This window comes from Cyclopterus lumpus, chromosome 7, assembly GCF_009769545.1.
Source record: "Cyclopterus lumpus isolate fCycLum1 chromosome 7, fCycLum1.pri, whole genome shotgun sequence".
NCBI lineage: Eukaryota > Metazoa > Chordata > Actinopteri > Perciformes > Cyclopteridae > Cyclopterus > Cyclopterus lumpus.
The window spans coordinates 8657987-8681825 of record NC_046972.1 but is presented as its reverse complement, the minus strand read 5'-3'; the positions used below and the strand labels follow the sequence as shown (position 1 = coordinate 8681825).

Below are 23839 nucleotides of genomic sequence, written 5' to 3'. Positions count from 1 at the left end.
GTTGTTCACTAGTTCATGATGGGGACGGCAGTGCAGCTTTCTTCCTAAACACTGCTGTATTTGTTTAAATGACCTCAGAGCATGTGCTTATGGTAGAGAGATAGCGTGTTTGTACCTCTGCATGTCCAGGTGTGCATGACATGACTGTATGTGTGTTAACACTCAGACCAGCTCAGCTGCCCTGGGTGATGTTAAGATACCAGGTGACGTCCTGCTTGTGTTACGTTGTGTGTGTGTATACATGTGTGTGTGTGTGTGTCCCTCCATTACTCAGACCACAACTGCGACCTTTCAGCGAGTCAGAGTGTGTGCGTGAATGGATGACACCACAGGGAGCCTGTCCATTTATTTAACCAATCGTTAACTGGTGGAGAACACACACCCGTCTGTTTGTCTGACCTCTCGAGGGGAGCGAGGCTGCGAGCCCTCCGACCAGACTCTGGGTGGGATGACCTTTGAACTTAGGTGTTGCAACCCAGTTAGGGGCAGACAGACACGCACTCTTTCTGTCTGTCATGCCAGCTTTTCTCTGCTTCGGTTTTGCGGTTGGTCACACAACTTTTATGGAAAACGTATGAATGTAGCAAGAAATACTATACAATATAATATAGTTCAATATGTGAATTAGCCTAATTTTACATTGGCTGTATTCAAGTAAAAAATGAAATAGACTCCCCTTTGAAAAACTGTGTTTTTTCCGTCTTGGAGCAGTTATTGTTCTCTAGTGTCAGCTATTCTTAATTATATTTCAAGCTTTCATGCAAATATGAAAACAGAGAAAATCCATTTAGCTAAATTCTAGTATTCCCAACCAATTGGCGTTGACAAAATTATTGTTGACAATATGAGTGAATATCAGCGGGTTAATCGCAAAAAAAGCATCCAGCATGTCGTAGTTTATCCAATAAATGTGTAGCCATGTCTTTATTGTCTGTCTTTGAGTGTGCAAACAATGTTTATATTAATTCTCACCACATGGTGTTCATATTACTGACACAAAAATATGAACTTTTCATCTGTCTTGGATCAATGTGTTTCTGCCTCACTCCTTCTTTGTCCCACACACACACACAGACACAGACACACACACACACACACACGCACACATGCACGCACGCTGTAGAGCACGTGGTGAGTGACACAGCTGCCTGAGCAGTGTCATCGATGGGAAAATAAACCACCATATTACAGTGACGCCATACAGAGGACTAGACCCCACACACACACGCAGTCAAACAAAACACACGACACAAACTTGAACGTATACATTTTTGAGATACAGACAGAAACACACACAAACAGGATGACAGACATGCACAGTCAGGCATAAACCTAAATATATAGAAGCAAATGTGCAGAAAGACACACAGATTGAAACACATACGACAAGCAGATTTATTAACAACAAAAAAAAGAAATTCAAAGCTGAACACACAAATAGACGACTGGCCCGCTCAACATTGTAGACTTGGAGCCTAAAGCAGTTCAGATGTCAGTAAAAGCCCACTTTTACTTCGCAGTTCTGCTTTTTGGCCCTCAGATAGTAACTCGCTGAGGAACTCACTTCCTCTCCGAGTTCCCTTGTGACCTTAGAGAGTGCTACACAACATGGGATACTTTATAAGTCCTTTTGGAAAATAAGCTATTGCATTAAGGTGGATAAAAAGAGAGGATTAAAACGATTTAAAGCATAATCAAAAATAGATTGCTTATAAATCATCCATTTATTTCTCCCATGCATGTTGCCTTTGGATCCAAGCCCCACAAACTGGAGATAAATGAATGCTTATTTTAGGGCTTCAGCCTTTTCCCTAATATTTGCACCATTTACATAATCCCTATTTGTTATTGTTACCATGACTCTTAGTCAGCTCTTGTCCTGTCTCTGATGTGCTCTTTCAATGGAGCAGAATGAAGAACAAAGGAGATTTTATGAGAGAATAAGCTTTGCATGCTTTGTATTGGACTGGTCAGTGAGGAAAAGGCCGAGCACAACAGCTTTTCTACTGGGGTCAGTTGGTTGGACAAGTTGTCTTTAGGGTGCTTGATGGGAGTCCAAACCTGACGAGACCTTATGTGCGCTGGGTGGTTCATGCACTGGATTCTTTGTTTCTTTTACTGATGCGGTCCAAAAGTCCTCCAAAAGAAGAGCGTTTAAGGATTCAGTTCTGCCAACTCACTCAAAAGAACATCCCAAATGAGATGGTTTATGTAACTGCATCGCTGTGTAATGACGTGGAACAGAGAGAAGCATTGTACATTGTGCTAAGTGTATCTTAAGAGTTTGTTTTATATTAAGATGGGAAAATTATAGTGTACGGTAAATTATTGGTTTCCCACCCTGCTATGACTCCTGGTAGTGATTTTGTTGATTTAGTAGAATTCCTTTTTAAATGCAGAGACTTCCGGACAGGTTGTATGGAGACAGTGATTTAAAAATCTCAGTTATAAGAGCAAATGATTAAAGTCTTTTATGTATAAATGCAACTTTGTCTTGTGGCTGCATTGCACCTTGTCCACTCAGGCTGCTATATATGGGGAAATGACATCTATGACTTTTCTAGGGGATTTCTCACTGTCTGAGCTAATGCTGTTGCAAAATAGGTGAATCTGGAAATGATTCAAAAGAAGCTCTTTGATTCCTTGGAACTGAAACCAAAAACAAGATTTTCTCTTTTTAAAAGGAGTCTATGAAACTTTGCTGAGCACTATGGCCCAAAATGACAAAAATGTGGTAACGCTAAATGCTAAAACATGGTGTAACGTTAGAAAGCAGAGGGGGGCGGTAACGTTAGAAACAATACGCTAATGGTCATACCAGACCTGGTAAGGCTGTAGCAGTAACACTCATGGGTGCATTAAATTGAGCAAGGGTGCATTTTATGGCTAATAAATTCTAACTTCTCATTCGTAAGAGGAGAAGTGTGCTATTTCATCTCGCTGTAAGGCAGCTGATTTAGGGTCCGGATTAGAGCCAGCATTAGGTTTTGATTTTGAAAACGGGCAATCTCTGAACCCATCAGCTATAGTCCGTGGGTAAGGGACTATATTTCCCAGGGTTTCCATGTAACCAGTGGATATCTGGGCCGAGACTCTCTTTTTCCGTGTACCGCTCGTTGTTTACGGTCCGATTACCTTGAGATGTGAACCGAGAGACGACCGGAATGTTTCACAAGTAGTTTACAAGCTACCTTTAAACCAATAAGACGACAGCCAGAGGGTTCTGAGATCTCCACAAGGGCCGTTTACCTGCTTTCAACCAATCCTGCTCGACGTGATTGGTCAATACTACTTGGACCATAAATTGAAACCAGAACGCTTCCAAACTCGTGTCCCGTTGTTTACATATTATGCATCTGAATGCTGAATCTGTTTATAGAGATTTGTAAATGGTAAGGTTGTATAATGGATTTATAATAAACGCGTAGAGTTAAAAATGATACAAATGTGTGTGTGTCAGTAGTCACCTGTCTGAACGGTTTGGTAGAGGGGGTCCTGATGTATTTAGCTTGGCACAGCGGAGGACAAAGTGGCCTGGATGTCTTCTCTCTCTGTGTAGCAGCACTTTGTATTTATCTTGGCAGAGTTTTGGTCAAAGTGACTCCGACAGTCTAATCAGCCACACCATTCCTCCGGATCATAATAAGATAACACACACACACACACACACACACACACACACACACACCAAACGGCACAGTCTCTTGAACATATAAGATGCATGCACACACACACACACACACACACACATACGTTTCGGTGACGTTTGCTTCAGTAACAAAAGAGCAAAGACGTGCTGAAAGAATAAGGAAGACTAATGAGGAAACTAGAAGACCTCGACAGAGAATCAGATGGAGAGCATAAGACGGATGGAAATAAGAGCAGGAAGAGAGAGAGGGAACGGGTTAAGAGAGATGGAAGAAAGAATGATAATAAAAAACAATCGTATTTGTACAAAAGCCATCATCTTCTGCTGGCGTGTGATTTCTCAATAAATATCAATTCTCTTTAAATGATGCAATTCCAATTTTGAAACAAAAAAAGGACTTGTGCTTCCAACTTTCGAAATTAATGAATAAATATTCATATCGTGCATAAGGAAAATAAAAAAATGACAACATAAGACCTCATACATCGCGTTGATGTAAACTTTTTAAATTGCTCTCATCATCTGAAACTCAATGAAGTGTTAGTGTAAGTGTGCGTGCTGGTGGTCTGTGCATGTGCACGGTGACACCTGTACAACTTGTTTAAATCATTTTACGAACATTCAAAAAGCCACATGTGGATCAAATAAGGAATGAACTGCCTCGCCTTGTTTCCTGAGACCCGTTAGATATACCAGTGTATCTATAATATCGTGTGTGTCTGACAGTGTGAATTTGCCGTGTCCATGTTGCTCACCACATGTGAGTGTGTGTTGGTGCACGTACGGAACTGTGCGTGGGTGTGCATATTGTCCAACGTGTTTCATAACAGCGTTTTCATCCCGCTGATTTCAATGTCCTCATCTCCCCTGTGGTCTGTGCTCATTCAAAGGCACCCCGTCGCAATAACAATGCTCCATTGTCTGTAAGAGGAACAGAGTCACACACACAGAGTTCACTGTCAGGACACTTAAATCAGTAAGGTGGAATCAAACAGGATGTCTCACGGTAGGTCCTGTCGCCTTGCATTCCCTTTTGATTAAAGTTGGGACTCACTTTGATCCGACCCGGCAGCCTGGTGCACTGATGTCGTCGAGGTGGGAGTAGAAAGGCTAACGAACAAAATGTCTATTGTCTACAGTGACCCTGCTTTGACCTGGAGAACCACACAATCCCAGGATGCGGCCAGTGTTCGTCAGGTGAACTTGACTAACTGGTGAATGACGAAGAAAGAAGCCCTCTATTATTTTTGATTGCTTCCTTATGTCTTCACGCATGGAGTCTGCAGTTTGATGTAAATGTGGATGAATGCAGGTTTATCCAGGAACTTTTCCTTTGGAACTTTTTAACTTAGATTTTCAGGCGAATCAGCTCTTGTATTTTTTGCAACAGTGTTGCTGCTGGTGAAAACATGAATCATGTCACTTCCTCTCAAACAGGCCAAACAACTTTTTTTAAAACATGGCGCTAAACCCCCCCCCCCCCCCAAAAAAAAAATTACAGCATCAAAATCAGTTTCCTGAATATGGTTTTGGTAATGTCAAATTGGCATGAAAGAGTGGAGACATTTTTACATGTCGTGATGACTGGTTTATGTTGTCTTGGTCAGTTAAGTGTTGAGGGAGTTTTAGGAAACCTGTTCTCATATGAACCGTCACAATGACTTTTTGTTCATAAAGTTTCGATATTAAGTGCATAGTCTTTAATTGCAAACAGAGTTATGTCCTTTGTTGGCTGTTGGATTTACAGTGCAAACCTTTTCTGAGCTCTGGTGGCAACTGAAACTGCATTTCCTCATCTCAGACGGCGTCTTAGTTCTCAGAAGGACTCAGAGTTCGATGGGAGGACAATTAAATCTGAAAAATATTGAAGCTGAAACTGAAAAATGTTTAGAATTTTATTGTACCACATGCATTTATGATTTATAATCCTATACGTGTCATTTTCTTCCTCAGCATGTGTTCACCATGGATCCTACAAATGTGGAGAATGGAAGAGGCAAAGTTCCACATGACCCCAGCCTCCCCTTCGCGAGCACCTTCAATGGTATGTCCTATGTTGGTGTGTCTATATTTATAATACTCTAATAATCCTCAGGTGGTTTATGGAACCGATATGGTGAGGGTTATGGTCCAGTTTTCAAACGTAATTTGGCTGATATTTATACCATTTTATTATCATATCCCTCTCCCTTCTCTTGATTCATGTCTTCATATTCACTGTTTCACTGTCAAAATACAGGAAGAAATACAAAAAAAAGAATAGAAAAACTGAACACTGAGGATCTAAGATCTATAAGATGGGTGTTCTATCTCCATCCAATTACACAAAGTCTTCAAAGCTACCACGAATGAACTTTCATTTAGTGTAGATTTGGGCGGTCCCTGTGGTCAAACATTGTGCCCCGCTCAGTCCTGGTTCTGGTTCTCTTACGCCTTCCTTCCCTCTACTGGGCCCAGTAGCATGGAGTCGATATCGTCTCCCATCGGGGACCGGAGGAGCAGCGAGGCAAAGCTCTACTCGTAGATGGAGCTGCTCTCCTCCTCCGGCCGAAGCTTCGACTGCTTCGAGGCTGCAGAGAAAACCGGATTCCGGTCTTTCTGGTGAACCTGAGAACCGTAAATCCTTTTGTCTGATTTCATGGGTGATCAGGCCTGATGACAGGCATTAATAATAGTTGAATAGAAATAGCCAATACTCTTTCTGATGGTCTTGTTTACTTATGTTCGTGATAGAGGCATCAGTATTATATTGAGACTCTCTCATAACCAGTTAAACGTTCCTTATAATAACTTTAAAAACAACATTTCACAAGTTGACCTGCTGTGATGTTGCTGTCATATTAACACTGGACTTGTTGTTGCTTGCTATTCTTTATCTTCCACATTGAACTATTTAAAACAAGGGTCTGTATCTACACATTTCACCCCTCTGGGCAGACCTCTGCTTTGTTTTCAAATACTCCCAACATAAATAAAGAACACCTGACATAACCTCTGACACACACTGGAGCTGTGCTGAATAAGTTATACATAAGTTTTGGGTGTTTCTCTGTGAATGACATTAGGTATTTAGTTTGCGGAATAATGCTGATTAGTGACAGATAATCTTGGGAGCCGCTGAGGCAGGAAGTGTGTGTGTGTGTGTGTGTGAGTGTGTGTGTGTGTGTGTGTATGTGTGCGTGGAGCCCTCTACCTCTCTCTCTTTGCAGCTGCTGTGGATGCTTTGAGCATCATAATTCATCCCACAAAGCATCGCATTTGGCACGAAATCATTCAATTACAGCCAAGTCCTAAAGAGTTTGGACTTGGATACAGAACAATACACACAACGCTGTTGAGGAATGTTATTGGGCTTTAAAAGGTCTGACTGACTGATTGTTTAATGCTAGGAGAGGAACATTTGTCCACCTGTAACAGTTTAAATGTCACTCTCAACATGTTGAAAGTGTAAAAACGCTGACTCTCCAGATATGGAGTCCTCATGGTCAGCAGTGTTGTGTGAGAGGACCAGACAGCAGGAGTTGGAGCTCCTGTTACAGGACTGAGTCGGCCATATTCAGGATGTCTGTCTCTATGGATTTCTCTCCTCAGAGATCGATGGTGTGCAAAAAGGGTTCCTAATGGCCTAAAACTCCCTTTTCTTCCTCTGATGTGAAGTACTTTAGCCTTGAAATTAATCCTTAAGATAAGAAACAAATCATGAGATAAACGGATAAAGTACACATTCATGTGCCGACAAAAATACGCTCAGGCATAAGTAAATAGAGCATGACCAACATATGACAGCGTGTGATGAAAAATAAGAGAAGAGATGCCAAGAATGAAACAGTAAAAGATGATGAAAGTCCTATTCATCAGCTATAAAACCAATACGGTCTTCCCTCTCCTCAATTTCAGGATATTCTCCCAAAATACACAAAGCTTAACAGACCCTGTCATCCTCAATTAGTGCGTGCTTGCGTCTGTTAGCGAGGTAAAGAAAGATGTGTGTGTTTCTAATGCCATTATTGTAGCCAAATAAGATAAGAATACACCCCAAGAGATTACAGGGGTCACTGTGCTGGTAAGAAAATAAGAAATGTCCCTCATAATTCTTCATTGTCTGAGTTGCTGTCTATCTGATAGCTCTGGCTGCTAAACGTTTTTTTCCAAGTGCCAGAGGAAAGATTTACGATCTGTATGCAGGAAAATCAATATTTTGACTGAATTTTAGAGTGTGTCCATGCTGGAGGATGCGCTATACAAAGTGCGTTTCAGTTTTGGTTCCAGATTACTCTCTTGATGTGTTCTTCAGCATATTGGACTATATTTCCTCTGTCTCTAGCTGCCTCATTTGTCTGAGTCACAATTTCTTTTCTCCGTCACCCATGATTTGCTAATTTTTCTTCTTTTTTCTGATCCTTTTCCCTTCATTGCTGCCGTTTCTTCCCTTCCCACCCTTTTCCCTCTTTCCTGTTGTCCTTATCCGTCCATGTCCTCCCCTACCTCTCTCAAACTCTTGCACTTATTCTCCATCTCTCACCACCTGCCTGTCCTCTCTCTAGGTGGGGAGCTGTATGCAGGACTGACTGCAGATTTCCTGGGGAGAGACTCTGTGATCTTCAGGAGTATGGGAGGTCGCTCCACCATGAGGACAGAGACAGACCAGAAGCTTCTCCACGGTAGAGTGTCACTGTTTTATCAACAGTGCAATACAGAAGTTAGATCATGTAAAGTAGGCGACATGGTCTTCCATGCCAGGACACCTTGGAGTGTATTTTCTTGATCATAATATGTCTTTTTAAACGCATCGTCAGGTCCATTTCATTAGTGAAGGTTAATCAAGAATATAGCACAATGACTTTAGTTACATGCTGTGCGATATACTTTGCTCAATAATTATTTAAATGCACAAACTATCTACCGCTATGTTTGCTTTAAATTATTTATCCGATTTTTGCAGGAAATCTTCTTGATTGAGCCACAAAACAAACCTAAAATTCTCAAGATAATTGTGGCAATAAGTACAAGTTCATCCTCATCAGTGCATATGATTCAGAGCCATGCAAGGACACAAGGGAGGGGGACCACATTGGTTTAGTCTCAGAAAGATACAGGGTTGTGGTATATATATATATATATGGTATTTAGATTAACTTTCCAGCCATCCTTACCTCTTCCTCTGCAGACCCAAAGTTCATCGCTGCCCACCTCATCCCGGACAACGACGACAAAGACAACGATAAAGTGTATTTTTTCTTCACGGAGAAGGCCTCGGAGCCGGGAGACCGGGAGGGGGCCATACACACGCGCGTCGGACGTGTGTGTGCGGTGAGATACTTTATAAACTCTTCACGCAAACACATTTATTTTGTAGTACACGATGATGTTTCTATTGAAACGGGGACACTGGTATGGAGATAATTGAACTTAGCGGAGTCTTGTGGCGTCACATGAAAAACTCTTAGTTACTCAGGATACTCGACAGACAGACAGAGACACACACACACAGACACACACAGACACACACAGACACAGTCCCAGGAATGAGACATCTGCAGGTGTGTTTTTCATGAAAGGGAGGTTGTGATCCAGGAGATTCTGGGAGTCCTGCGGGACTTTCTTGTTCTCTGGAAGATACTTTAGGGATCTTTAGGGAGTTTCCACTTGTCCTTTCAGTCAAAGGAATGGATTCATACTCCCATTTGAGTTCACTGGAAAAGGTTATAAGGCAACACAAGTAGAGAGAAAAGGTCTGCTAGAAAAGTATTCAGTTTCAAACTGTATTTTGGAGCAATATATTATTTACATTTCCTAAAAGGACTGTGAAGGCATCGTGATATTTCTTAATCATATGAACTCTTTCTCCTTCCAAAACCCACAGCTGTATAATTGGACAACTGTAACCCCCATCTGCTCTGCACACTCTGTCACAGATTGATTTGTCTTAGAAAACCATATATGTGCAACATCCATAAATATAGGGATGCATAGAAGAGTACACACAAATACACAGCTGTGTCTTATTTCCTTAAAGACTGCTCGACTGTGCCAGAAGAGTTTGTGCAAACTCTCAGACAAAGCCCCACCTAAACCTTCATTACGTTAACACTTTGTCATCCTCATCTCACCCTCTATTACTCCTCTTTCTTCCCTTCAATCTCTCTTTTCCTCCCCTTCCTACACATATTGTAATATTTCCCCCTCGACCCTCTTTTCCTAACCTGACACCCCGGATGGTTTGTTATACAGAACTATCTGAAAAGCCGTCACTGGAAACACTGGAAAAAAACCCATCTTTTCCATTAAGACAATCCTAAAGTGACGTTCTTTGCGTCCACATCATTGGGCTACAACACAGTGTGCTCGAGTACAGAGCCAGAACAATAAAAATGGGTATTAATAAATGAGAATGCGGCTGTGTTTTATAGATTGTGTGTCATGTCATTTCTACCAGAATGATGTCGGAGGCCAGAGAGTGCTGGTGAACAAGTGGAGTACCTTCATCAAAGCCAGACTGGTCTGCTCTGTACCTGGACCTCACGGCATCGACACACACTTCAACCAGCTGGGTGAGCTACGCACACACCTTTCTTTAACAAGGTTTTACGTACGCATGCATGAGAGCACAAGCTCACACACTTTACTGTCAGCCTTCAGTATCTTACACACATACTAAATGTTTTTTTTAAACTAAACAAAACAGAGGATGTTTTCCTGCTGAGGACCAAGGATGAGAGAAACCCAGATGTCTATGCGATCTTCAGCACCATCAGGTGAATAACCATGAAGCTCCATATGTGTTGACAGGTTATCTACACATGACATATTCTGCCTTATTTGACCTTAATAATATCTCTGAGTGAAGTTCAAAGCCCTTCATTGTTCAGTTGTGAATGTTATACCACTGGAAGGTTGAAATGTGTGTCTTGGCTTATAGAGCTGCTCAAGCCGAAGCAACTTAATATTTGCCATTTTGTAAGTTGGTGGTTAAAAAAACTCCACCATCACTCATGAGAACAATACATCAGCTGTATTGTCTACTCAAGGGTATACCAGTACACAATGGCGTATTATTGTTATTGCAGCACACTACTTAATTTTTTCCTTTCAGTTTGTGTTTCTTGGAAATGTAACTCATTCTTCAATCCCATATTTGTTGTCAAATAATAAAGTTATTTGTGGAAACGTTCTCCCTTTCCTCCACAGTAATGTGTTCCAGGGTTTCGCCGTGTGCGTTTACCGTATGGCTGACATCAGAGAAGCCTTCAATGGACCCTTCGCTCATAAAGAAGGCCCTGACTACCAGTGGGGGGCCTTTGAAGGAAGGGTTCCTTATCCAAGACCAGGCGTGGTGAGTGATTGCACATCACCTCTAACCCAACATTTACTCAGATGTTTTGGTTGCCCAACCCTAACTGTAATTAAAACATACCCTGGTCAGGAAGCGCAATCTTCTTTTTATCTTTTTTTTACCTTTATTTATCAGGGAAACAACACATATACAGTAAACCTGCCAGATTTAGACAATACAAACTATCAAATCTGTACTTGAAGTGGAGAGGATTTATATCTAAAACTGGAACTGAGAAACTGATCAATGTGTTCAATGATCAATGATGTTATTTTGGTTGGATTAACAAGAACAACACCTTTTAAAAAACACTGCAGCAGCAGCACAAACTCCACCCGTAAAAAACACTTTTGACAAAGAAACTAACGTTAAAACCTTAATTAAAGGTCTACCTAATAGAACACAATAGATCAAACACTATCATGCCTGTACCTAAAACCCGTCTTATGTAGGCCAATATAATAACAAATGTAATTCTGAGGAGAAGTGGTTGCTCAGGCCGACTGCGTGTGCTCGAACAGAAAACAGCAATACGACCATGAAAAATGAGGTATATAAAAGTTTTATATCAGTAAAGTAAACTACTGTATGTGGCGGTGTAGCTGGGCCGGCTGTACACACACACAGAGCCTTCTCCTGGTTTACCTCCCGACTCTCAGCGGAGCTCTGTCACGTTCTCTCAACCACATCACTGTAATTCAGACTTGTTATGCACACAAACACACGCGTGTAAGGCAACACACACACACACACACACACACACCCGCGAGTAATTTGGCCTCATTACCAGAGTGCAGGAGGTATATGGAGGCAGAAGGAATATAAATAATGTGAGACCAGAGAAGACACCTCTGTGGTTTCACTCTGCTGACTCCCTGATTACCAGGAATGTCTTGGCCCAAAACTGAGAGAGAGAATGAGAGAGAGAGAGAGAGAGAGAGAGAGAGAAAGGAAAATGGAGGAAGAGGGGAAACAGGGAAAAAGGGGATTACTCGGGGTAGAGGCGGATGAGGAGGCACAGATGGGAAGGAGGGAATAGTGAGAAGAGAGACAGTTCCCTGCTAATAGATGCATTCAAAGTAATTTGATGAAGAACGACTATCTTTCATGGATGTTTAGCCGGAGTCGAAATTGTGATGCTATTGTCTTGTAAAATAATTATAATGACTAAGATTTTTATTGTCTCACTTACGCAATGCAATGTAAAAGGAAAAATAGTCGCACACGAGTTGCCACGTTGCAAAATATATTCAATCATTTAATAATTCACTCACATCTCGACATGGCAGTACTGTCTCACGTGCACCAGACAGAACATTAAGTGCAACTTTATCCTGTGTAATATCTATCACGTCGCGTTACTTACCTGTCAAAACGTACCCTGGAATGGAAAATACAAGGTCAGTTGATGCGAGAGAGATTTAGTGGATTTATCCTCCCAAGATATTTATCTTGGATTGAAATATCACTGCACATGGTGTCAAAACTCATTCTGTGATAGAGGAAATGATGGGATGTCCTAGGCTGCAGATTTATCAAAGCTTTATTGGTAATTCTACCTGCACCGAACCTTGTCTCTGGAACATTAACTGCCTTTTCTGGCTCTAACAGAGGATTCTGCTAACTTCTTCATTATTTTGTGTTGTTTTCTTCCACCGCACCGGCATTTAAGTAACAGTAGCAACCAGTGAGTATTGTATTGGTCACAGTGGGTTCTGTTATGTTTGTGTTGCAGAAGAGTAAAAGCACAACTAGAGAGGTTCCTGTGAAAATAAGGAAAGTCACTTTCCAGGATTTGAGCCTCATATAATCTGTCTCTCCTCTGCTTGTTACAATAGAGTCATTCATTTTAATGCAATACAAACAGGCTTCAACTATGCACACTGTCCTTCACACACATACATGCAAACAGTTACATACACAGTTATAATGGGTATGAATAGAAATCTGCCAAACACGCTCACCTCCTCTCTCTTTTATTAATCCTCACTTGGCTCCCAGTTGGAGATTGAAAGCAGTCGACTTGCTGCAGCAAAGTTTGAATGACAGATTTTAGAGCAGTTCCATTTTAGGTTTTAGGTGCTATGCGAACAGATGGAGTTTAGTGAGCAATTTAAAACACTCATATATCAAGGATGTGCATAGAAACTCCATAAGTATGATGAGTGTTAAGGAAATCTTATAGAAATACATGTTGAAAAAACATAGTCTCGTCAGTTCCTAATGGGAAGTACAAAGGATTGTGTTGTTTAGTTTCTGTCTGTAAAAATAACAATGATGTCGATGTTGGGACGCGTCTTACTCACTGAAGTAAACATCACAGTTCAAGTCCAACTGTACATTTGGAGAAAGCATTTTAAAGAAGCATTTTAAAGAAGCATTTTAAAGAAGCATTTTAAAGAAGCATTTTAAAGAAGCATTTGAAGTCAGCGAGTTGGATAATGAGCTTGGGTTTGCGATTGTTAAATGGTAATTGACGCCATTTAGTAAACCATACTTAGAGGAATGTTCTATCATACATCAATAGTTTGTGCAGATTTGAAGGTCCCTGCTCAGTTAAGACCCATTTCTCTGAAATGGATATTTAATCTAGACCATTAAATAGCTATTGTGTGGATCAGTTTCTGTTGTGACAAGGAGTAGTATCAATGTGTCTACCATATGGAATAGCAATATTGAAGATTTATACAAATACCGAGCAGTCAAATGACAAACTGCTCTCTCAAGACTCTCGTCGATCCCTCAGCCTTAATTTATGATAACTCATGACTTTGACATATGCTTTCATTTTAGGCAGTCACTGCTGCCGTGTTATTTTTCTGTTCTTAAAAGTAGAGAAAAGCAACACAGCACATCTCTCTGTCATCCCAACCTCCCCCTTTACGAAACTGTTGTTAGGCCTCTCAGGTCATTTGTAAATATGTCAACATTTTAGTGAAATTATTAATCACCACAGAGCAGCTAAGAGCATCTCCCCATTAAGTGATGCAATCAATCCCAAAAGCAGCCTTTTTGTTGTGCGTTCTTTGGCCAAACAAGACAAGATTGGAGTCTTGCAAACCCAGACAGAACAAGCCATCAGCCCAGATGAGCCCATTACTTCTGAACAGAACAGTCAACGTTCTCTTACCCATTCAGAAGTGCCATATGGTTCACATGCATGCCTTTATTTGGACAGTGTTTCGAGCCCCTCCATTCTTTGAGGATACAGGTGGTGCAGTATCACAGCCAAGTACCATCACATTAATGGTCTCATTCCTACAAGAACACAAAGGAGAGGATTTTTACTAACAACAAACTCCGCCTCCATAGACTGCTTTCAAACACATAACTTTACGACTGTGCTTTTGAACTTTCATCCAAAGTTTTCAGGCACCATAAATCAGCTAATGGAGGGTTCACCCAGGAGGCTCTACGATGATCATCAGCTGTATGATAAGGCCACATTTCTCTCGGGAGAACTAACAGGATGGTCGTGTTGGGGATGGCCAGAATGTTGCTTTCTTGTGTCTTGCTTCTGTCTGCATCCATTCTCTCTCTTCCGGTGTAGCGTCTGCATTGAGCCAACCAAAGATTTTACCATCATACTTTTACCAAAATGTTTTTTTTAACCCATCTCCCATTCCCTTTTGTTTCTCCACATCTCTCTCATCCCTCTCTCTACCTCTCCAGTGCCCAAGTAAGATCACCAACCAGCCAGGCAGAGAGTTTGGCAGCACAAAGGACTTCCCTGATTCCGTGCTGCAGTTTGCCCGCAGCCACCCATTGATGTGGCGGCCGGTGTATCCCGCTCTGCGCCAGCCCGTGCTTGTAAAGACAAACATTCCTTACAAGCTGAAACAAATCGTGGTGGACCGGGTGGAAGCAGAGGACGGCCAGTATGACGTTATGTTCATTGGCACAGGTAATACGAGCGTGTAACTAAGTCAAGCCCTGTGGGGAACCTAGATTATTGTGTCAGAATAATATGTGATAACAGGAAACAATCTGTTCCTGTTCTGTAACCCTTGTCACGTATGATACATGCTTGTGTCTTTCAGATGTTGGCACAGTATTAAAGGTCCTAGCCCTGCACAGTGGAAACAGCCTGGAGACAGAGGAGGTCACACTGGAGGAGCTACAAGTCTTCAAAGTACGTTTTACCCCATCGGGTGTCTTTTTCATTCTCTCTGTTCTCTTTTTCCCCCCATTAGTTTATTTCAGTCCACATTGAAGAAGCAGCCATTCATCATATTTCTTTTACGAAGTATCTTAAACCCTCTTTGTAGTCAACAGATAAGGAACCGCTGAGATGTCTTAAAATAAAAACCTTTTCACATTAATTTCTCCTCTTTAAGAAATAATTGCATTGCTTTTCTAATTGCAAGCCTTTTCGCACATTGTGAAATACCTCAATCATTTTCATTGTTGCAGGTGCCAACTCCAATAACATCGATGGACATATCCGTGAAACGGGTAAGTTAATATGACTGCTCTTACTAACTTGAACGCTCACCTCTATTATCTTATTGTTACCAACAAACATCTCGTCTTAAGCCCGTTTTTCTCCTCCCCTCATGATTTCAAACAGCAAGCCCTGTATGTCGGCTCTCCAGCCGGTGTGGCGCAGGTTAAGTTGCATCGCTGTGAGACTTATGGGAAGGCCTGCGCCGAGTGCTGCCTGGCCAGAGATCCGTACTGCGCCTGGGACGGGTCATTGTGTGCACGGTACACACCCAACAGCAAACGCCGCTACCGCAGACAGGACATCAGGCATGGAAACCCTGTGCTACAGTGTGTAGATCAGAATCTGAGTGGTACGTGTGACCTTTTTAAACTCTTTGTTTGTGCCATTTTTGTTATTATTATGAAGTTCCGCTTCTTGGCTGGTTTCAGTGACTTCCTGGAGTCTTGTTGCAACTGTGAGGTTCCCAGGCAACCGGCGGAGACGAGACTCCAGGAAGTCACCGCACCTGGCCAAATACTAGTCCTTTGTAGGCAGCTTTTACCCTTTTTTGGATGGATTAAACAAACTAGATATAACATATTAATTAATGAGCTTTAGACATCCTAATAGTCAGACTTACCATCACCGTTAGACACAGAGCCAGGCCATCTGTTTCCACTTGCATCCAGACTTTACGCAAAGCTAACCAGCTGCTGGCTGTAGCTTGACATTCACCATAACGATATGGGAGTGGTATTGCTCTTCTCATCCAATTCTTGGAAAGCATTTCTCAAAACATTAATCCCAAATTCTACCTTAATGCACGGTACACAAAGAAAGATCTGAACTGTCAGCCTGATATAATGGTGATTTGAAGACCCAGTTAGTTTTCCAAAATAGCTAACTATTTGTTAAACATCACAGACAAATTGGAAAATACAAGTGGTCAAACTGTTTTAAAGGGTGGGTGTCTTAGAAAGGTTCAGGTTAGGATGTGGCCTCTGCTCCATTATTTAGAATTGAAGAGTAACATTGAGAGGAAAAGGAAAGCTGAATATTCACAACTCTTTACTAGCCCGACTATTTGTGGTTTATTCGCGCCGGAGAGGGGGCGTGGCTTATCTCCGTGGCTTTACTCCGTGGAAACAGTTATAATTTCCGCCATCCACGATGGAAGAAATAACCACTATTTCTGCTTTATAATTGTTGTGAACATCCCACAAACGTCGGAACATCAGTGATGACAGGCGCAGCATCTCAACGCTGATTGGCTTTCGCAACTCAGCGTCGGGCTAATTTTTCACGTTGCGCTATGCCCGGCAAAAATGTGCTTTATTTGCATCCATTCACCTCTGTGCATTGACTTTGCATGCGAAATATTTGCAAGGCTTTTGGTGCGAATGCAGCATTATGATAGGCGAGTAAACAACCCTAATTACTTCTAAATATCCTACAAGCTGGATAACTTACATTTCTTAGGTGAAAGTCATGTTCTGAACTTTGTTAGTCAAGGCTGTACTAGTGCCTCTCTCCCCAGATGAAAGCCAAAGAGTGTTTAGGTGATGAGTCAGATCTGTACTGGCAGTTTATCCAGCTGTATAAGAAATATGTTGGACAGGATATTAGACAGAAAATACATGTTCTTCTCAACAACACATGGATATTTACATACTACACATGTAGTGCACTTAGAACAAAACGTATCACCAGATCGTACATACTTTTGAGCTTTATGAGACAAACAGATCTGTAACAGGGGGTGTTAAGGACCCAAATGCAGTACGGCAGTATTCCAAAATAGTTTCGATTAACTTTATTCCAGGCAGATTCAACGAAATACAAACAGTCTCTGGACCTACTGTATAGTTAAACAGGATCTGCTTCGAGGAAATAATCTGGGAGGAACCAGAGGACAGAAGGCTATGGCGGTGTTCCAGAGACAAGGCAGGGAGGTATGAATGGCAGGGTCGGCACCGGGAGAGCCGTCGGAGAGTAGTTGCTGGAGAGTCTGGCATTAATGCGGATAACGATCTGGCAGTGAGAGTGAGTGAATCTGGGGTTTATATACCAGAGAGAGCCGGTGAGAGTGATAGAGCTGACGAGGTAATACAGAATGGAGAGATAGTTGAACTGTGACAAGATCTCCATATTTTTGCTGTCATCCTCAAGAAGGTATAGGAAGACAGAATTAAAGATGAGTGAGTGAGTGAGTGAGTGAGTGAGTGAGTGAGTGAGTGTTAGGGCTGAGAGATTGACAGATGAACTCAAACTGAGGTTATCTAAAGCCATCGGCGATCCTATTAAAAGCAATAACAAACAAAAAAGTAGAAAGACATGAGCAGGAGAAAAAAGTTAAATGAGATGTGAAGGTGAAGGTATGAAAAAGTTTGAAGGCAGACAAAAAAGACAACGAAAGAACAAAGCTGTGAAGACATAGAAGAAAGAGTGTGCGTTTGTTGGATGTGTGTTTGCTTTGAGTGTAGGTACGGTACTGAGGTGATGAAATATGCCTGCCTCAAGGCCTTTGGATGAACCCACGTTTCATGAGGTGTCTTTGTGCCAAGGTGTCAATTTGTTGTGTTGGTAAAAGTCCCAGAGGTATGTGTTGTCTTTGTTTAGATTGAAACGTCATTCTATAACTTTAGACGTACGCTATTTGTTAGAGATTTTCTCCAAACTTTACATAAGGTACAGGGACCGATACTGCCTGGATTACCAACTATGTGCTCAAACCTCTTTCATATCCCACTGATAGTATCTGCAGACGTTTTTAGAAAAGCTTTGCTTTCTTGCTGAGAGTTTGATTCTACTCTAATGTCTGCAGCATAAATATCAAGGTAAAGCCAGCAGCCGGTTAGTTTAGCTTCGCACAAAGACTGCCAAGGGGAATGAGATTGCCTGGCACCGTCTGCCTCGAGTATCATCGCCTTTTAAAACTTGTTGATTAACATATTTTCTTTTGTGTGTTTTAAGTCGATGTGGAATGAAAAATGCTTTGCTTTTTTTATTTTAGTATCACATCCTCATCTTTTATTTTTGTCTTCACCACTAAATTCAGTTGGGGATGTGTGAAACTGTCTCACATGCACATGGTTCACACTGGTGCTCTCGAGGACTTTTAAGCTTACTTGGGGATGCCTACATATATGCTATGCATACAGTAGATCTCTGTAGAGAGGGTCTAACCCATATCAGGAGTTAAGCCCTTTACTTTTGCATACCTTTATAGTCTTCATTTTTATTCTTTCAAATAATCTCTCTATTCATCAGAGGACATAGACATGACGGAAGACAAAGTGGTGTATGGGACCGAGAACAACAGCACCTTCCTGGAGTGCGTTCCTCGCTCCCCACAAGCTACTGTTACCTGGCTCGTCCAACGGGATGACCGCAAGGAGGAGGTAAGACGATAAGAGCCATCAGATCAATCAATTAAGATGATGGGGGGGGGGGGGGCTTTGGGAGACAGACGAGGGGATGAACGGCCAACAGTGGCCAGAGTAATTGCCTTTTGAAGTGAGATTTGCATGTGAATTTGGCACGTGGTTGACACATTCAACAGCCATTTGACATAAGGTTGAAATTAAGCAATTCAATTTCAAAGCAAAATGCACAACCCCTCTACCATCTGATTCAAACCCTGACGGTATGCCACTGAAAGCTGAAGTGTCACTCAATATCTATCTGTCACTGTGACTTAAACATAGCAATGCAAAGTCTTTTTAAAGCACGGCCCCAGTAATCATTCACTTGTTTTAGGATATGTTTCTCCAAGCTTAACCGAGAGCCTGCAAGTATAGGCATTACCACTTCTCTCCATTTCGTGCAAATAAACATTTGGCTGCCACTCTAGCTGCCATGTTTATATTGGCATGGAGGGATAGGTCGACAAGTGGAGGAATGGAATCTGAAGGGGGGTAGGAGGTGGATACAGAAGAGAAGGTTTGAATTGATAGATGAGAGACTCTGGGTGGGTTAAGGACATAAAGAGAGACTGAAAGGAAAGAGACAGTGACTTGATTTTATGATGCATTCTTGCTGTTGCTATTCAAGCTGAGAGACCCAAGTTCACCCCCTTTCTGTGGACTAAATGCTTCTCTCCAACATATTCCTGATCTCTGTTTTATAGTTTGTTTGTATCAAACAAACTATAAAATAGACAGCAACACGTTGAAAGCACAGTTTTGAAAAGAATGTATCCATAAACAAAGACGTCCATCATCAGAATAATTTAAAAGAAGCTATACGGGGGCTTTAAAACCCATTCTTTGTCACTGGGTTATTGTTTATTCACTTACAATCTGCATTTATAGTAAAAAGGAATTGGAACTTTTATGTACACCACAAAAGCACATTTCTTGCAAAAGCAATCATTTGTGATATTCAATTTTGTTTGAATTTTTCAAATAATATACTTCAGTGAGAAATTGCTGTAAAATATAGGAAACAAACAGTAATGTACTGTTCTTCATAAATACAGTGGAAAAGAGCAAAAGTCAAGTTTGGAATTTTTTTTTTTACAGCGCACCAATCTTGCAGTATACTACAGTATTTATTCCTTTTTCAGTTGACTAAGTCCACCCATTACTCTTCAAAATCACATTGCATCAAGTGTCTACTGCTTATTTGGAACTTAGTCAACGTAAAAACAATGAAGAGAAAGCCTTAGCCATCATAGATCCGTGATTATATTCAGGGTGGAAGAATAAGAAGAGTAAATTCAGAGAAGACTATTTTCATCGGATTCTGAACCAAGTGGACCGAGCACCACCTGCTGCTCCACCTGGCCTCCAAATAGCGCAGCGGACCCCGTAGTCCATGCTGCCCCTGTGGCTCACTGAAAAAGGTAACATGATGTCATCAAAGTCAGCATCACTGTGTTGTCTTTTTTTGTTCTTGATTTTTTTTTGCTGAAAGCGTGACTTGTTGTTAACTGCATGTGGCCAGCACGCATGACGCTTCCAGCTAACTTTAGCTAGCACACCTTAGCGTTACTCTAGTCACAACATTTTATATCATTATCCTTCTGTCGAACCGTGTCACCAGCGAGAGTTGTTTAATTTTTATAGACACCCGACACATTTCTCAGCAATTGAATCAACAAGCAGAGTTAAGTCAGCTAACGTTATCTTGGTCATATTCATTTAACATTGATGCATTGATGTTAACTTTGGCTACAGCATTTTCTGTTAATTTAGTTAAATCAAAGGTCCTACGTAAAATATGATTCCTTATTCATGTTGTAAAATCTCAAACTTATGTGAAAGGGCTGAACTCTATTTTACAATTTACCGTAGGGGCAAATGTTATTTCAAATAAAAATATTTTTAGGATCTTTTCTCACAACGAGGATGCTTGGATATGATGCAAGTTGATGCAAATAAGAGCTAAAACGTTGATTGACATGTGCACTGAAGTCATAGAGCTCACAGTTAACTGACCTACTCTGTTTTGACATAATTGTTTTATCCTGTGTGAGAGTAGATGTAATATATTTAGCTGTAAAGCCCTTTAGGCTGCAATATAAAGATGATAACTTGCAGCATATGTGTTTAGACCTGCAGCAGTACATTTGCACATGTCTGGCAAATGCAAACTCATAGTTGTATGCCTAATGCTCTTTGGGCCACTCGCCCGTCTGTGGACATTAAGATTTGAAAGTAAGCATACTTACTTCAAGCAGTGTGCAAAAAAGCTGCATAACATCAGCTTTTTCAGTCTTTCCCAAGAGCTGGGAGTTTATTCCCACCGTTTGTTGTGGTAGAGTAGGGAACTGAATTCATCGTGGGAGACTACAATGATACAATAAGACATTCAGTTGCTCATCTACCCTCATTAGTCATAATGTGACCGTAAAAGGGACATTGTAATGATGATGGCCTAGTAGTAAAAAATATCAGAAAGGTGGTGATTCATAAGAATTCAGCAGTGTACTTTATCACTGAGGTATATCAGGCTGTAAGTCAACCTTACAATAACGCATATCACATTACACCATTACAGGAAGCCTACCATTGTGTCAGTCGAGCAGAGCTGCTTGATTAGTACCCACTGCCTAAATATTCTGTTTGGCATGTCTTTTCTTACTCTTCACCATTCTGTCCCCAGATTTTAGATTTATGTCATCCATCGGTGAGCAAGTAAAGGTCATCCTCAAAGTTTTGCCCAACCTGTTTGAGGATACTCAACAGCAGGTTATCACTGCACTTCAAAGCTGTGGTGTGGAATCAATAGAAGACCTCAAATATGTACAGCAGGATGACAGAGACCTTTTGTCTGTTATACTGCAACGGAAACTTCTGGAAGCATTCAAAGTGGGTAATTATTATCAATCAAGTTAGTAGTCTTCCTGTCCAGTTAAAGCTACAGTAAAAAAACAATGCTGTTAACACTACTCTGAAATATGCAATGAACAATCAATTAATTAATTGCCACGCAAATTCACTATCACTAGTGTTTATGATATCAATTTGCATACGGGACAAATATTGTAATGTACTTTTATTAATGTACGTTTATGTTTCAGAAACTACGACCGTCAACCTTGATGTCCAAATTTAGCAAGTTGACTCAACACATACAAGTCCGTCTTTGGGTTCCAGTCTATTGCCTTGTTCTACTTTATCTTCACTGTTAAGCTCTTCACATTACATGTCATTTAGCTGACGCTTTTATCCAAAGCGACTTACAATAAGTTTATTAAACCATGAGTACAAACTCAGAACAACAAGAATCAAGAAAGCACAATTTCTTCAATAAAGTTAAACTACAAAGTGCTATCAGTAAGAGCCATTTAAGTGCTACTACGGTGCTACCTTCCCTATTCAAGGTATAGTCCAAAAAGATGTGTTTTTAGTTTGCGACGGAAGGTGTAGAGACTTTCTGCTGTCCTGATGTCAATGGGGAGCTCATTCAACCATTGAGGAGCCAGCACAGCAAACAGTCGTGACTTTGTTGAGTGTTTAGCTCGCAGTGACGGAGCTACAAGCCGATTGGCAGAAGCCGAGTGAAGTGAACGAGCTAGGATGTACGGTTTTACCATGTCCTGGACGTAGACTGGACCCGATGTGTTCGCAGCATGGTACGCAAGTACCAATGTTTTGAAGCGGATGCGGGCGGTGACCGGTAACCAGTGAAGGTCGCGGAGGAGCGGTGTAGTGTGGGTAAATTTCGGGAGGTTAAAGACCAGTCGAGCTGTTGCATTCTGGATGAGCTGTAGAGGTCAAATGGCATTAGCAGGTAGACCTGCCAGGAGGGAGTTACAGTAGTCTAGACGCGAGATGATCAGAGCCTGGACCAGAACCTGTGCTGCTTTCTGAGTTAGAAAAGGTGGTATTCTCCTGATGTTGTACAGCATGTACCTACAGGAGCGTGTTGTTGCGGTAATGTTGGCAGTCAGGGAGAGTTGACTGTCAAGTGTCACACCGAGGTTCGTGGCAGTCGGCGTCGGGGCCAACACTGAGTTGAAGGTAATAGTCAGGTCGTGGGTAGGAGAGCCTTTTCCTGGAAGGTAAAGTAGTTCAGTCTTGTCAGGGTTAATTTTCAGGTGGTGTGCGGACATCCATTGAGAGATGTCAGTCAGACAGGCAGAGATTCATGCTGCTACCTGCGTTTCAGACTGGGGAAACGAGAGGATCAGTTGGGTGTCATCAGCGTAGCTATGGTAGGAGAAGCCATGCGAGCGAATTACAGAGCCGAGAGAGTCGGTGTACAGAGAGAAGAGGAGAGGACCCAGGACTGAGCCCTGAGGGATCCCAGTAGTGAGAGGACAAGGCTCAGACACAGATCCTCTCCAGGTTACCCGGTAAGTGCGATCATTGAGGTAGGATGAGAAGAGGGAGAGCGCAGTGCCTGAGATACCCAGGTCCTGGAGGGAGGAAATAAGGATCTGGTGGTTCACGGTGTCAAAGGCAGCAGAAAGGTCTAGAAGGATAAGGACAAAGGAGAGAGAGAGGCTGCTCTAGCAGTGTGAAGCTGCTCGGACACAGCAAGGAGGGCAGTCTCTGTTGAGTGGCCTGCCTTGAATCCAGACTGGTGAGGGTCAAGAAGATTATTATGGTGGAGAAAGGAGGAGACTTGGTTAAAGATAGCTCGCTCTAGAGTTTTGGAAAGGAAGAAGGAGAGATACAGGTCTGTAGTTGTTGACTTCAGACGGGTTGAGAGTGGGTTTCTTCAGGAGAGGGTTAACTCTTGCCTCCTTCAGAGAGTGAGGGAAACAGCCAGTTGAGAGGGAGGTGTTAATAAGATGGGTGAGAAAGGGAAGAGAGTCGGGAGCAACAGACTGGAGAATGTGAGCTGGGATGGTGTCAAGGGGGCAGGTGGTCGGGCGGGCGGAGGTTACCAAGGTAATAACTTGATTGGGAGACAAGGGGGTGAAAGAGGAAAGCGAAGGGGAAGAAGATGAAGTTAATGGAGGTGTAATTATAGAAGA

The 23839-nt window shown here is 41.8% G+C and overlaps 1 protein-coding gene across 3 annotated transcripts in view; it reads left to right on the top strand.

Annotated features, from left to right (window-relative positions):
• The window catches only part of sema3bl (sema domain, immunoglobulin domain (Ig), short basic domain, secreted, (semaphorin) 3bl), a 58771-nt gene that overhangs the window by 31382 nt on the left and 3550 nt on the right, over nucleotides 1-23839 (top strand). The window contains exons 5-18 of one of the 3 annotated variants that reach the window (XR_004609710.1): nucleotides 5603-5693; nucleotides 8194-8310; nucleotides 8817-8959; nucleotides 10086-10200; nucleotides 10335-10404; nucleotides 10838-10982; nucleotides 14655-14886; nucleotides 15023-15114; nucleotides 15396-15437; nucleotides 15553-15778; nucleotides 18679-18809; nucleotides 19932-20254; nucleotides 21517-21722; nucleotides 21935-22145. Coding sequence is in view for 2 of the 3 variants with exons in the window: in XM_034536827.1 (XP_034392718.1) it covers nucleotides 5603-5693; nucleotides 8194-8310; nucleotides 8817-8959; nucleotides 10086-10200; nucleotides 10335-10404; nucleotides 10838-10982; nucleotides 14655-14886; nucleotides 15023-15114; nucleotides 15396-15437; nucleotides 15553-15778; nucleotides 18679-18809; nucleotides 19932-19979 (1452 nt within the window). In the remaining variant the exon portion in view is untranslated. The other 2 variants (XM_034536827.1, XM_034536826.1) reach the window with 2 other exon arrangements.